Genomic DNA, 15,585 nt, shown 5'->3' on the forward strand with positions numbered 1-15,585 from the left:
AAAGTAAGCTCATTTAAACAAACCTTGATTCACTCCAATATTAGCGGCAATAAAAGGTGCTCAAAATATCTTTATGTTTAGGTACTTTAAATGACGAAAATTAAAAGTATATTGCTAAAAACTTAAAAGACTTAGTATTACATAATTTGTCGGAAAATTACACTTCTGTATTTAGACCTAGATGGAGGACTCGGTGTGTGTATAATTTAATCCGATTTGGTAAAAGACTTAGTGTTACAGAATTTAACAGAAAATTACACTTCTGTATTTAGACCTAGATGGAGGACTCGGTGTGTGTGTATAATTTAATCCGATTTGAAAATCTCTGTCGATAATTCTATGTGTTTGTGCTTTATTTACCAGTAACTGACAACAACGCAGGTAATATATAGGAATACCTGGTATTTTACTTTGATCAAACAGCAGTGTACACGTTTACATCAAATACATAATTTCACGTTTTCAAACACACAAAGCTTTCTTATGAAATCTATTGAAATATATTTATATGTATATATATTTATAAATCTAAAAATAGCTGGGAGCTTACTTATAGTGATCTAACCTTTATATTATTGGAGGGATAAGCTCTTACATCTTCCAACACTTTTGTACATGTACATGATCATATATTTTCTTTTGTGGGCTTCTACAGCTTCCCCTTTTACCAGTATCATCCTGGTGTAGCAATCAGATTGTGCATCCTCAAGTGAGACTTACGACTAGTTTTCTGAATCTTTGCCCGTTGTTCTCTCCGTTTATCACAGTTTTAACATGTCTACCACGAGGAAAACAAGCATACAAAAACTACCAAGAGCTTAAAGAAATACATAAATGTAATAATGTCCTTTGTATATAATATCCACTGATATTTCTAGAAACAGAGTAGCCAAATATTTCTTTGCTAACACCTACAAATACTATGTTATAGTCAGCACCGAGTGAAAAATGTACACATTTCACGAGTTATCCTACCTTTAATTGAAAGCTGCCTATTCAGTCGGCCATAAACCTTGATATGAGCATTTCAAATACGTTGAGCACTAAAATTAGTGGACAATGAAACACTGATGTGCAACATATTAAAAATCTTAGGGAAAAACGGACCCCTTTTGCAATTATTTTCTTGTAAGTATCAACAAACATACCCACAACTGAAAACAAAATCTTCGTTAGTATATTTTATAGGTACAAAACACACCACAGTTACTTCTCAGTGATTTCCCAGTATCAGTAACAAGTTCTAACATGCTTCTCGCAGCGCAGGTAATTCAATTATAAGTACTTTAAGTTTACCATAAAGAAAGTTGACTTTATATAATCTTTAGTGTGTAGGGAGAGGGGCCGAAATATAAGCGGCTATTCTGAGTAGCAAAAGTAACTAAAACACAAGTTTTTCACCCGCAATTAAAAGTAGTCTAAGTAAAAGGGCAGAAATAACCGTGACCATTATGTCACTGCACATTCATCACGTATCGAACTGTAAGAGGCCCGTGGTTTTATGTTTATCTGGCGCGTTAGTCAGTCGTACGGTACTGTAGTTACAACAACAATCGAATAACAAATAAATGGGCGTATCTTTCAAAGTAGTCTGTGAGAATAGTAACCACCATAGTGACCCGTGGTTTCTAATGATAATCATCCTATGGGAATATTAATACACGTTTTCCCAGAAGGCTTCTGGGTACACGATTTCCCTATGGCATTTAAGCACAGACAAATGGAGGAAAACCGACTTCGAAGGTATAGAAATAGCAGGAGTGTGGATGCGTCTGTACGAAAATGTATTTTTAAACACGACAGTGGTAAACCATTAGTTTAAAATTCAGATATTTGTCAGTTAATGTAATTCAAAAGAAAAATTTCTCACAAACTAATAAATATATTTTAATGAAACCTGACAATGTGTTAGTATGGGTTGCATAATTAAACTGACGATAGACTTTTCGAAAAGAAAATTTGTGATAGTATCCTCACAGTATTAAGCTAATACGGCATTCGTAACTATGTATATTCAAGAGAATACGCCTTTCCGAGTGCTGATTTACTAGGGCAAGAACTTCGAATTAAAAAAACTTGTGCTAAAAACTAGACTTTGTTACTATTGTGGTTTATTTTTAACTAGCGTTTACTTGATAGTCAACAACAGGCAACAACAGGTTTCTATAGGTAGTCGAGAATGTAACTCTTCAAAGAAATCACGGCCCTCTCACTAAAATTAAACGCTTCCTGGGCATTAATCCCACCCAAGATACTTGCTATATCCAGCAACGTCACCCCTAAAGAACAAACACATTAAATTATACAAAAATTCATCGGAATAACGATTACATTTGTAGTGAGCACTGAATCTGACTCACAATGCACTATTGACTTTTATCGACAATACTACAATAATAGACTGTCAGAAAATGCGACTTTGTGTATACATATTAAAGAAAAAAAAGCTCTTGTGAAGAAACCTGGAATCGCTTCTATTGTGAATTTTATATAAAAGAGGAAGAGCCATGGGTTATTTCATGACGATTTATAATATGTCCACACAAGAGTAAAAATGGGAGGGGGAAAAGCCATGGGCTATTTAATGACGATTTATAATATGTCCACACAAGAGTAAAAATGGGGGGGGGGAAGCCATGGGTTATTTAATGACGATTTATAATATGTCCACACACGAGTAAAAATGGGGGGGGGGGAGGGAGAGGAAAAGCCATGGGTTATTTAATGACGATTTACAATATGTCCACACAAGAGTAGAAAATGGGGGGAAAAATCAACATGCAATAGCAGAAACAATAACATGATTTTAAGATCAATTTGTCTGAAATATAAAACTGTCTATATATTAATATAAAGTTCATATAAAATGTACAACTGTATAGTAAATGTTTTTAGACAAGTTAAAAGTTCCACTTCCGTGTATTCCTTCTAACACTTTTCTTAAAGGCAAAATGCTAAACAAAACCACAACTTAAAAGTATGTTTGAATTATTCTATGCCACATACATTAGTTAAACAGATACACAAGAGTGTTGTTTGGCTATGAAAACTATCAAACCACACGACAAGGTTACAGTTCACAAACTACTTAGATATTAATGAAATACATTAATTGAATTTCACACCCAATTTACTCTTTTTATAAAATTTAACAGATGTACTAAAAAAAAATCTATAATATAAAACTTGAGTCAGTGACATAGGACAAAGCAGAAAATATGTATATATTATATATATTTATATTCCATTTTATTCATCTTGTAATCAAAATTTGAGTTCCCTTGAAAATCTGGACTATTCATATATAAAGTTATTTTTGATGTATTGGGCTATTTAATGCTTTGAATATTATTCTATTTTACTGATATAGAGGGGGCAGTTGTTGATAAGGCTGTCACTTAAGTTGTTCCTGGTGAATAAAAACTTTAAATAATTGTTTCTCTAGCTTAGATACTTCAAATGGTTTACCTGACAGCATTCTTTATTTTTTTTCACCAAATGAAATTGTGTTTAAAAGTTTATACACCTTAATAATCACACTCTCTGCAACACGCAAAAATCATGATTCAGATATACTTTGAACATGTACAACACAGTTATATTGGATGTATTGCACTCTCAAGACCTCATAGATGCTATTAGGCTTAATTCTAATTTACCAACTTTCCCGCATCCTTATCTCTCGCTGAACAATTTAGAGGTATACATTTCAAAGACAGGAATATTAAAAAGTTGTAAGCCAGATTATATTAACGTACACGTTTCTCTGGAAGACATGATTTTAGCTGCCTTTTCTTTCCAAATTTGTAAATCTGTCATCTAACTATTTACATCTGTGGTAGAATTGAAACAAAAAAACCAAGCGATACAACACCATCAAACTGTACAAGACATAAAAGTGGTGAATATCACATTTTTAGTCTGTTAGTAATTAATAACCTTTACTTAATGTCATCATCCCTCCATCCAATTTGTAAAGTTTATCATAAATCAAGACCTACTATACTAGGTTTTGATGTTCAATACAAATGAAAAATTACAATGACCAATTCATTTTGTTTTTAAGTAGAAAATTATAACACTTATGTTTCACGTTTGATTTGGTACAATCCGACAGAAAATAGGGATTCTATCAAACACTCGGTTTAATGAAATTTGAAGAACTTTATGTACCCTTTCTAATTTTTTTTTTTTTTAAATAAATCTTTACACTTTAGAAATAAGGATCATATGATAAACTTCTCCTGAGATGCAAATTATGTCATTGACTACATAAAAAATATTTGCAGTCTTGAGAATTCGGAAACATAAAAAAGCTGTAGTTTACAATTTGTGAAAACTTAACTAAAGGTATTTTGTTACTTACTAAAAAAAAACACTATAGTGTTTCAATTTTTGTTTACTCCTACACTGGTACTTACAACTTTATAATTTTGTGCACGAATAACTTTTCTTCATAAGAACACACAGTTCTTGAACAATGTTTTTTTGAGTCAAAAATCAAATCTAATTAAAAATTAATATATATATGTTTCTATCAATGGACAACTCTATTCCCCTTTGTCTAATATCAAGGTACTTTAGGTTCATAAAATTCTATACAAGTTTAAACAACTTACATATACTTGTAGTAACTATACAGTGTGTGTGAAAATATATACTTCAGAATACTTAACACTGTAACAGGTTTAATACAAACTGTCTTAATACTTAGTTTAAATGAGAGAATGGTTAAGGGTATTAAGTCAAATATTTATAACTTTATATGCTATATTCAATGTTACAATAGTAGCTACCTGTAAAAACGAATTGCTCATTACAATTAATTATTTCACAGACACAACAAAAATTGTAAATATTTAAGTTTCTCAGCAAAAAAAAAAGCTTTACCTTCTATGATTTTATAAAACTGATATCTCACAAAAAAATGTACTAGTTTTTCAACCTTTAGAATCAGTCGAGTACATGTAACCAAACCTAAATTTTAAGACACACAAATTAGCTCATAAGCTATGTAGCACTTAATACTAAGTAAAGGCTTTTAATCATTCCTGGCTTAAAGCTGTATAATATAGAACAAAAAATTCAAGTTTTGGGTTTCCACATTGCTATTTACAGAACCAAATGTATAACCAGTTCCTCACATACACACAAAGATGACAGAACAGCCATAGTGGCTCTAACACATCTTTTCCTTTCTATTATTAGTAGTTTACCTTTTATGAAGCTTGTATGGATAAAACAAATTAAATCCTCACACAAGATACATTAACTCTTACAGTACATTTAACAATGACACATTTTATCATATAAAAGGTCTCATTAAATGAAGTTTTTCAATCAAATCTTACTACATCATGCATATATTGAAAAATTCTACAACTTGTTAAAAAAACTTTGAAGATTCCTACATCTTTTACATCACCAAGTTTCAAGACTTGTAATGTTTTTCATTAACTTCATCTCGAACTTGAACTTCACACCAAACTTTATTAACTGTACTTTCATTCTATTAAAGTTCTTACCAGTTTGTATTCCACTGTAACTGCATACTCTCAAGATTCAATCCAGTTCGTATTCCAATGTAACAGCATACTGTCAGTACACTTTCCAGTTTGTATTCAAATGTAATAGCATACTGTCAGTACACTTTCCAGTTTGTATTCCACTGTAACTGCATACTCTCAAGATTCCTTCCAGTTTGTATCCAACTGTAACTGCACACTCTGTGTATTCCTTCCAGTTTGTATCCAACTATAACTGAATACTCTATATATTCTTTCCAGTTTGTATCCAACTATAACTACATACTCTCAACATTCCTTCCAGTTTGTATTCAACTGTAACTGTATATTCTGTATATACTTTCAATATTTCTTCCAGTTTGTATTCAACTGTAACTGAATACTCTGTATATTCTTTCCAGTTTGTATCCAACTATAATTACATGCTTTGAAGATTCTTACTGTTCTTATTCTACTCTACTATGAATAGATCCTTTGTCAGTTCCTATTAGATGTTACTCCACACCATCACTATATACTTTGAAGGTTCCTCATGTTTGACTGTAAGTACATATTATGACTTCTTTTCTTAATTTACTGTATCTGAACATTTCTGATCATTACTACAAGTTTTGTTTCATTGCAATTGGACACTTTGAAAGTTTGTTATAATTTACTTAACAGTAACAATGATTTCAAAACTATCTTAAACAACTGTACGAATTTTAATTTCTATCCATTCGCACATCAATTTGCTAACAACTCTGCAGATTTCTGTCAAATTTCACGCTAATGTCGTTGCCAGTTCTCAATTCACTTAAATTGTATACTTTCATTGTCCTGCTCAATTATTACTCCACTTAGTCTGGAAATTTTGAAGGTAACTAATACATACATACTTTGTTTTAACTTAATATTTGAAGATTATTACACTACAACTGAACAGCTTGAAAACTAACTACCTGGAAAGTTTTGCCAAGTATTACTCACCTGTAGTTCCATACTTTGGAGATTCATAACAGTTCTTACTTATATTGTAGTTTCAAGCTTAGAATACGTTTTATACTAGTTACTACTTTGCTGTACTTGAAAGTTTTGAAGGTTGCTACTATGTTTAACTCCAATGTAAATGAACACTTTCAAGGTCATTAATTACTCTTATCTGGTTACAACAGGATAATCTGAAGATCATTATTTGATCTTAATTAACTGAAACTGGACACTTTGAAGACCATTACTTCATGTTAATTAACTGTATCTAGACACTTTGAAAATCACTACGTGATCTCACTCAACTATATCTAAACCCTGAATATCTATAATACTAGTTCTTACTCTGCTATACCTAAATGTTCTGAAAGTTTCTACCAGATCATATTTCACAGTATTCATTTTTAATAAAAGTGTTTACCAAGTTCTACTCTTCTGTAATCATGCACTTTGAAACTATTACTACCTATTTTTTTATAGTTTCAACTGGATACTTGTAAATAGTTCTTACAAAATTAGCTCTGGACCAATGTAGCCGAACTCTTAGAAATACCCAATGGGAACCTACCCGGTATTATTACCAAGTTCTACTTATACCGTACCCATTTGGAAACTACCCTTTTGTAACTCTCAGGGAACTCTTCTAAATAATTAATAACTAGTAGAAACATTTCTCTACCTTTACATAGCAAGCTGATACGATACTTCACCATCCTGAGAAGTCTACAGTTTCAATGTGGAGTGACATTCTTAATCCAGTATTTACCTCACAGAGACACGTGGTCTCACTTTAAACCAGACCTCAACTTTGAAGTATGCAACTTTAAAGAATACTGACATTTTTTAGTTAGATATCTATTCATCATAGTGATCTCATCTTAAATCAGGTCTGTGGTTGAAATTTATGAAGTTCCACAGCATACTGATAAAGTTAGGTACATATTGCTGGGAACTACAGTGATCTAAAACTGACTGGTTTTTGAAACATGTAATTTCAAGCTATGAGGATATTAATAGTTCAAGTCATACTTCTAGGAAACAAACATGGTTTGTTCTGGGAAGTATGCAGTCCTAAGGTGTTCTGGGAAGTATGTAGCCCTAAGGTGTTCTGGGAAGTATGTAGCCCTGAGGTGCTATGATATTCCTTGTTTAGCACCTCTAGAAAATGTCCATGGATTTAATCTATTTCTAGTTCCATGCCTTTCTGGCAAACAAAAACAGCTTCACTATTAAAACAGATTATGTTTGGATACAAGTACTTACAAGAGATATTGAAACACATCCTTCTCAGTTAAGTTGAAGATCAGAAGTAACTGTATGGAAAGCACTTTCAATCATAGCTCAATGCTTGAAAGTATGCAGTCTCAACATACAATGACACTCCTAGCACAGTCTCTCTCTAACACAAACGTTCTTATCAATATTTAATAAACAGAGTGTTCTTGATATTATTTAGTACTTGGTCTCTTCCTCAAAAGACAACGCATGAAATAACCTTTATATTTCAGAAACTTGAAACGTCAGAATAAATTTTAATAAGTTTCATGCAAGGAATACTTTTTCTGCTGTTGTTGGCAAACAGAAGAATCGACAATCAAACAGATCCACAAAAATTCTTCACACACACTGTGAACAAGTAGTTTTTACACTGTTCTTCACACTAATAAGGATTCAAAAGAAACCAATAGTCAATATTCTGCCGTTCACATTATCCGGGACTAATAAAACTGGCAGTTATCACTTGTCCTTCACTGTAAAAAAAAATTCACTAGTATAATCTTCTCACTAATAAAGTTCTACAAGTAACAAGTGGTTGAAATCACGCTTTTCAATAATTGCAGGGACACACAAGGAACCTAGCAGACCTATATATGCTTTTATGTATAACACAGGAATAACTCTGCAGTTTTTACAAGCTTTATTTCTTATAAAGATCCACAAGGAACCCAACATGTTTTTCTTTGCTCTTCTTCAACACAAGTTTTTATTTGAGTGCACAAGTAAGTGAGGTTGGAGCCAGGGATCACAGCTGAAAAAAAAACAACAACTTTCTCAGAAGAAACTATCATGACTAACTGTCAGGTTTTATAAAACTTTTTTTTAATGTGTTTGCTACATGTTTTGTAAAATAATTTCTTCATTTCCATTTCTTACTCTTTAATAAGATAAAAAAAAAACTACACACAGAAAGGCAGAGGATGCTTTCATTGAAAACTGTTAAATGCTATTTTTAATGGATGAGGCAATAAAGTCTAATTAGGTTTCTTCTCATCATCTTTAACAAAACAACCACAAATATTTTAAGGAAACAAAATCTATGTACAGTGTTCTAACAAATAAAGTTTTAAAATTCAAAAAACAAGTGAATTGACTTTAGCTGGCTTTCAAGATTATTAAATACATTCAATTCATTACCATTAATGAGGTGCTCATATTCACTCTCAATCTTAAGAGCATGTTCATACATTTCTTTGGCTGCCTTAGTTGTCAGTTTCTCTGTGAGGTATCTTGAATCCTTTACTTCCCTACAACAAACAAAATTTCACTTTTACACTACCAGAAATGTTTAATAAATACTATAAAATATTTTCAAATGTTTATAGGCTATTAGTGGGATTTAGCTTTAAAAAAAAGTGTAGTAGATTTAATATAGAAAATATTAAACTTTGATCCCACACATAAAAACAAACCAAGCTTAATACCCGAAGCATTGATGGGAAACGTATCAGGTACGTTTTTTTATGCAATCTGCAATATACCATACTAACATTATTTTTTCAAAATCTTTAAACTTTTGAAATACATTGTCACATATGTGTATGTACATATATATATATATATATATGACCAGAACTTATTTAATAGTATCAAAATTAAGATGTACATATTTCCCTTGTCTGCTGCTTTTCGTCATACCGTCAAAGTAGCTAAAAATACAAAATTTCTAAGCCATAAAGAATACTCCCATTAAAATTACGAAAGAAAGAAGATTCTATCTCTTTTGAAATCCCTAATCATTGATATTTAAGACTTTTTAAAGGTTGTAAGAGATTTTTAAGTTATTTTCTTGCTCATGAAAAACAACACTGTCCATGCTTGCAGTTTAGTTGCTTCTGAATGTTAAAAAGATCATTTGTCCAAATAGCTATTATCCAGAAAATTTAACAAGGTTAATAAAAAAAAATGCAAGATGGTTAAGATTTAAAAAAATAAAAAAATTCAAGTAGTATGTAAATAAAGGTCTGTAGTTAGCATAGAGGATCCTACAATGTCAAAATTATCAATACCTAAGTTTGTAAAACTAACGAAATAACTTTGGAATTGATATTTTAGCACTGGAAGAAGAAGAGGAAAAGAAGTATTCTAAAGGTCTTTTTTGAAAAACTGGCTGAAGGCCAATATGCAAAGTGGCTATAACAGTAATGTATAAATTAATCACACTATGTAGAACATTAAAAAATAACCATGAAAACAAGGAAGATGAAGACTATGGTCAGATTAATTGATGGTAACACTGATTATAAATAATGTTCAGAACAATACCTTATCTGCTTTGTACTCTTGAACTTGAGAAAGATCACAATTGGAAAGACTTGACAGCGATGAAGACGATCCACAGCTGACAGACCTACATCTATCAAGGCATGACGGTTCTAGAAAAAACAGGCTTTCTTAATTAGTTACAATATCATACACAGTTTCATTATAATTCTTTCATACAATCCTTTGAATTGTTAGGTCAAGCAAATGGCTCAAAATGTTTTTTAAAGTCCCAAGCTGTGCTACATATTTACCTCTCCATAAGGCCACGGGCCTAATCATAGGTTTATTGGATTAACCTCTGACGTAGACAGCCTTCCATAATGAATTTTCAGTTCTAAGGAAAGTTCACATACTTTGTTTGCAACGATTTAATTATTTAATTTCTTCAAAACTCTGCATAACAAAATTGAGGAATAAATAAAACTATTTAGCAAGCCCATATAGGTATACAAGTATCTAGAGTTTTGTGTCCACATTGTATACATTTTCACTTGTATGTAAAGGTACGGGTTTTTGGTATAAATGTAGCTTGTCGTTAACCTTCTTTCAAATGGAAATATGGCTTGGACAAACACCTATTATGCATAAGTTCAGATGTCTTTATTGACAGTTTATCACATGAACCAACATTTTTGTTCAATCAAGGTAGTACATCATGATTAATGATAAAATGTACGAAGTATGTTATCACCAAAGAACTTCATTCTGTAAATGTCTAAGACATGGTAACTATAAGAATTAAGTTAAAAATAGATTTATGAAATACATAAAATCATGAAATACAACGGGCCACAACAGTTTAAGAAAATTAATACTTACTAGTAAGTTTTATCTCATAATATTCATTCTGATTAGTCACAATACTTCATATACTTAGAATACACTTCTCAATCACTTATATTAGTGTGTCAGTAGACTTAAATTATAATCGTTAAGAATAAAACACAATTCTGTAATAAAATTAATCTAAAGAAATGAAATTTAACACCAGCATATCATTATGATACCAAAGTAAAGAAAACTTTTAAACAACTATAAACTTTTGTATATTTTTTTTAAATGTTTTCCTATGGTCACATTTAAAAGTTCATAATAACAGTCAGGAAAAGACAAAACTAGACAAGACTGCCATGTGCTTAAAACGCATAGATGGTTAAACACCAAAAGAAACTTTAAGGAGAAAGTACCTATTTTTATTAAAAAGTTTAATGTTTGACTGATGGTAGATGGCAGGAGGTGTAATTGAGGTACTGGTCACTGTTGTTGGTTTTCTCTAAGTTTTGGTGAGAGGATCTTTGTCATTTTTGATGACTACGATGTCAAATGTGCCATCAACATACCATCACTAGTGTGAAGGTTTGTATAATAAAGTATTTAAAGCACTATTTTCTAATTTTTGCATGAAAATTTCCCAGATAATGTGGAAAAGAGGAAAACCCACTGGTGTGTCATCCATCATGTAGCAGATTAGATCTTTCCAAATGAATATGATGCCGAAAGACAAGTTTTTAAATTCTTCCATTATTGACTGTTGTGATTCCACTTGACAAAGCATTCTTTAAAAGAGCTTGAAAGCTTGTGGGGTAATAAAACCTTCATATTCTAATGTGATAATTCAACCGTTTCTTTTATGTTAATACATACCATGTTTAAATGATATTAGAACAATATTTACACATTTGCTTGTTTGTTTGAATCTGTTTTGGGGCATATTTAGTTGTGTACAATTTGCATAGTATGCAAAATATAAAATATTAACTATTTAGAGTAATCAACAGGTATTTAAAACCAGGACAATAGTACAAAATACAGTGTACTGTGATATAAAATATACATGACAGTGCACAGTAGATTAACAAAGTTATATATTCTTAAATGTACTACAAATGGCAATTTGCAAATAACGTTCTTTAACATTTCTGAAGTGAACGGAGCACTATAGGGTTTATCTTCAGCCTTGAGGTAAATACAAACTTCAATGGAAGTATACAGATGGAATAAAAGATTTTAAAAAAAATCGTAAAGGACCAATGTCCTTCCATCATGTTCAAGAACAATAACTTCATGGAGAAAGGATTGATAAAACTGACCACTTGAATGCACCTTAACTCTTTCAGCACCAAATCAAATAATTTCCTCAACCTGTGTTTGATTAGAGATGTTACTGGCCAATCTTTGGAAAAAAAAACGTAAGAGGCCAAGTTACAAAGGCATTCCCAAAGTCATGTTTAACTGTACAATACACCGGCAAGTAACAGTTGCAAATATTTTCATACACTATAATAAAAATCACAAAAGTTCTACATTTATTGATAAATTCTTATGCCAGATGTGATGTGCAAGTGAAAAACTGTTTTAAATTGCAGTTATTTTGCTCAAATAGCTGGTTGTCTTTGTACTGTACAGGTCAAGTGCTACTCGCAAGAAACATACTGTTCATTTGTACCAAAATACTAAAATAAATATACTTCGTAAGAGATATGTAGAGCAAATTTCTTGTTATTTAACAAACCTATATGATAGTTTGAACAAATATTCAGTTAATCTGAACATACCACAGTGTGTGACTTTTGAATCATCTGATATTTTTAATATATAATATTTCTAATATACACCTTTTATCGATTTCAGTAAGGTTGAAGAAACAATTTTTAATTCAATTATCTAAACTTGGTAATACAAAATTAGAAAAAAACTACTGAGGCCATCTTCCAACAGAACAAAAATTCAGATAAAAATATTATGCCAGTCATCGAAAATGTTTACGTTACTATAGCTCGCTTAGTTGAATTATGTTTCATAATCACAGACACATGTATACAATCTTTCAAACCTTTATAATTGATTTGTTTATTATAATTTGAGCTGTTACTTATGGTAGAGAAAGTGCTGGCTAATAACAGCTATAATAAATTTCATTAACAGATATACAAATTTCTCTCTAGTATAGTGAGGGTTGGGGGAGCCAAATTAGATGCACATTTTCTGTTATCCATCATAGAATGCTAGTCAAGGTTTGAAGTCAGTATCTATTAAGTTTACCTTATACTAATATATGAGAATGTTTTTTGTTTTGTTTTTTAAGTTCAAAGGTTAAAGTTTGTCCATTTGATAAATCTATCTCTCTCATTTACGATTTTAATAATACGTGTAAAGAAAATAATTATTCCCTGGGCATTCAAATTATGCCATTGCAGAGAAATTTACTTTCATTGTCTGATAAAAATCTTGGAATTCAAATGGCATTTAGTCAGTGATTTTAAGTTATAAAAGCAGCATACTAATATTTTTAATGCAAAACCCACATAACTACTTAATCATACATCTTTGTGTGGTATTAAGAAATGAAAGCAAATTTTTCCCCTCCCTCTTAAACACAAGGGTAAGTAATGGATTGTTTGTCATAATATTTTGAAATAAATTATATATAGATACACACACACACACACTATAGCTATAACTTTATCTTTCTCCAACTAATAAATAACAATGAATGAAATTGTTATTCATAATAATTTTGTACAATTTATGTGCAGTCTTTTCATAGGCTATACCCCAACTGTCACTGAAGCATAAAATAAATAATTACAGGCAGGTGACTGACTTAGTTTTATCCCATAAACAATGAAGCAATTCAGCCATTGACCTAAGTTTTTTTTTGAGAATGTTTTGACTAATCATTTGACACAAGTGAAAATATATTTAGACATACAAAACTCATTAATCCCATAAAAAAGGACAGCACCCCACTGAAAGTTTTCAGGAATCCCTCTTTCCAAACTCATTGGAGGGTCAGTATAAAAACTAATTTTTCATGCCATTTTTAATATACACTTCACCCCTGTAGATCAGTAAAACTATTAAAATATAAAATATGAAATTTACTAAGGCACGAAAGAAAAATTCCATTTTATAATGATCTAAAACCAAAACACTTGGCAAAGATAAGCTCTAACAGTATATACTTTGTAATATTTACAGACATTACTTTCACATGTCAGAGTAAGCATTTTTAATTCTATTTTCTACTATGATTCAAAAAATTCCTTAGGATAACCCTTATACTGTCCACATGTAAAGCACCAGCCTTCACTCACTTCTTACCTTATCACAAATTTCTTGAACAGCACTTAGAGTGGTACATTCATAGTAGTTTCCCTTACGGCAATAATCCACAATCTTGAACTCTTCTAATCCTCGCTCCATAGCCTGTTGACTGCGTTGGGTGGCTTCTGGTATACATCGCTGAAAGACTGAAGGAAAGTCCTGTTCTAGCTTGTGCACAACAGCTTCATTTAATGGACCAACAACCATGACGGGACGCATTGTCAGATCTGTTCATTAAAAAAATGTATAAGATACTTTGATAAGATTTCCCCTGTCTATACTGAAGCTATATTCAGAAAACACTGTTTAATAATCTTATTGTTTGTACCTGATAATCAATTACTAGTATCTCAAGTCATCTATATGATTAGTTTCCTACACGATTTGTTTTCAACAAAGCTATAAATTTATTTCATTTTCATTAGGAAAAGTAAAATAAGAAGAAAAGTAACAGAACCAGTAATAACTTTATGTTCTCAAATAAATCCAACATTTGGACTTTCGATAAAAACTTACAATCAAGCCGTTCAACCCTCTGATATGTTGGGGGTACCAATTCTTCAGCTAAGGTTCCTGAATCACTGCAACTATTAATAGAGACATCAGAAAAGGAAGCTAATTCTTTACTATCTCGTGAGCTACTACGGTGGTGTCGCCTCCGCCGAAAGAAACTCCTTCTGGCTGAAGTTGAGCCTCTTCGTGTTCCATCGTTACCCTCCAGGTCTGCTAGGTTCCGAGGCATCATTAACTCTTCTTCAACCCTAAAAAAAAAGTTAAGAAAATTTACACCATGCCTTTCAAAATAACTTAGTTTATTCATAATTAAAGGCTGAAAAGTGTGAATAAATACTGTGTTAGCCAAACTTTTCTTTAAATACTAAAACAATAATTATCAATAACTTCTAGTTGAAATAAACTACCTACAAAAAATAAGATCTGAAATATTTACTTGAAACAAGCTACCTACATAGATCAAATCTGAAATATTTACTTGAAACAAGCTACCTACATAGATCAGATCTGAAATACTTACTTGAAACAAGCTACCTACATAGATCAGATCTGAAATACTTACTTGAAACAAGCTACCTACATAGATCAGATCTGAAATATTTACTTGAAATAAACTACCTACATAGATCAGATCTGAAATATTTACTTGAAATAAACTACCTACATAGATCAGATCTGAAATACATAATCAGTGAATAACATAGTTAAAATAAATATACAAGTCTAACTAAGATGTCAAAAAACAAAAATTTATAACAATAAAAGTATTGATTCATCAGCTGCATATTCTCACTGTTAAAGATATTTTTAGCCTTAATCCCAATATCATTTCCCAAAGTTTGGCTGGATTGGGAGTTTTAGCTTAGTTCTGAATCCATATATTAAGCTAACAACACAAAGTAATCTTCATAATGATATATATATATAT

The 15,585-nt window shown here is 31.2% G+C and overlaps 1 protein-coding gene across 3 annotated transcripts in view; it reads right to left on the reverse strand.

The window, feature by feature from the left end:
* Positions 1-602: 602 nt before the first annotated feature.
* Positions 603-15,585, reverse strand: part of LOC106470925 (disks large homolog 5-like) — an 85,866-nt gene continuing 70,883 nt past the window's right edge. For all 3 annotated transcript variants that reach the window (XM_022399574.1, XM_022399575.1, XM_022399573.1), the window contains exons 22-26: positions 14,661-14,905; positions 14,142-14,371; positions 10,038-10,147; positions 8,910-9,019; positions 603-8,523 (exon numbers count right to left, since the gene is read on the reverse strand). In XM_022399574.1, the coding sequence (XP_022255282.1) occupies positions 8,420-8,523; positions 8,910-9,019; positions 10,038-10,147; positions 14,142-14,371; positions 14,661-14,905 (799 nt within the window). In that variant the 3' untranslated portion in view covers positions 603-8,419. The remainder of the gene's footprint in view (positions 8,524-8,909; positions 9,020-10,037; positions 10,148-14,141; positions 14,372-14,660; positions 14,906-15,585) is intronic.

Source organism: Limulus polyphemus, unplaced genomic scaffold (genome assembly GCF_000517525.1).
Source record: "Limulus polyphemus unplaced genomic scaffold, Limulus_polyphemus-2.1.2 Scaffold4297, whole genome shotgun sequence".
NCBI lineage: Eukaryota > Metazoa > Arthropoda > Merostomata > Xiphosura > Limulidae > Limulus > Limulus polyphemus.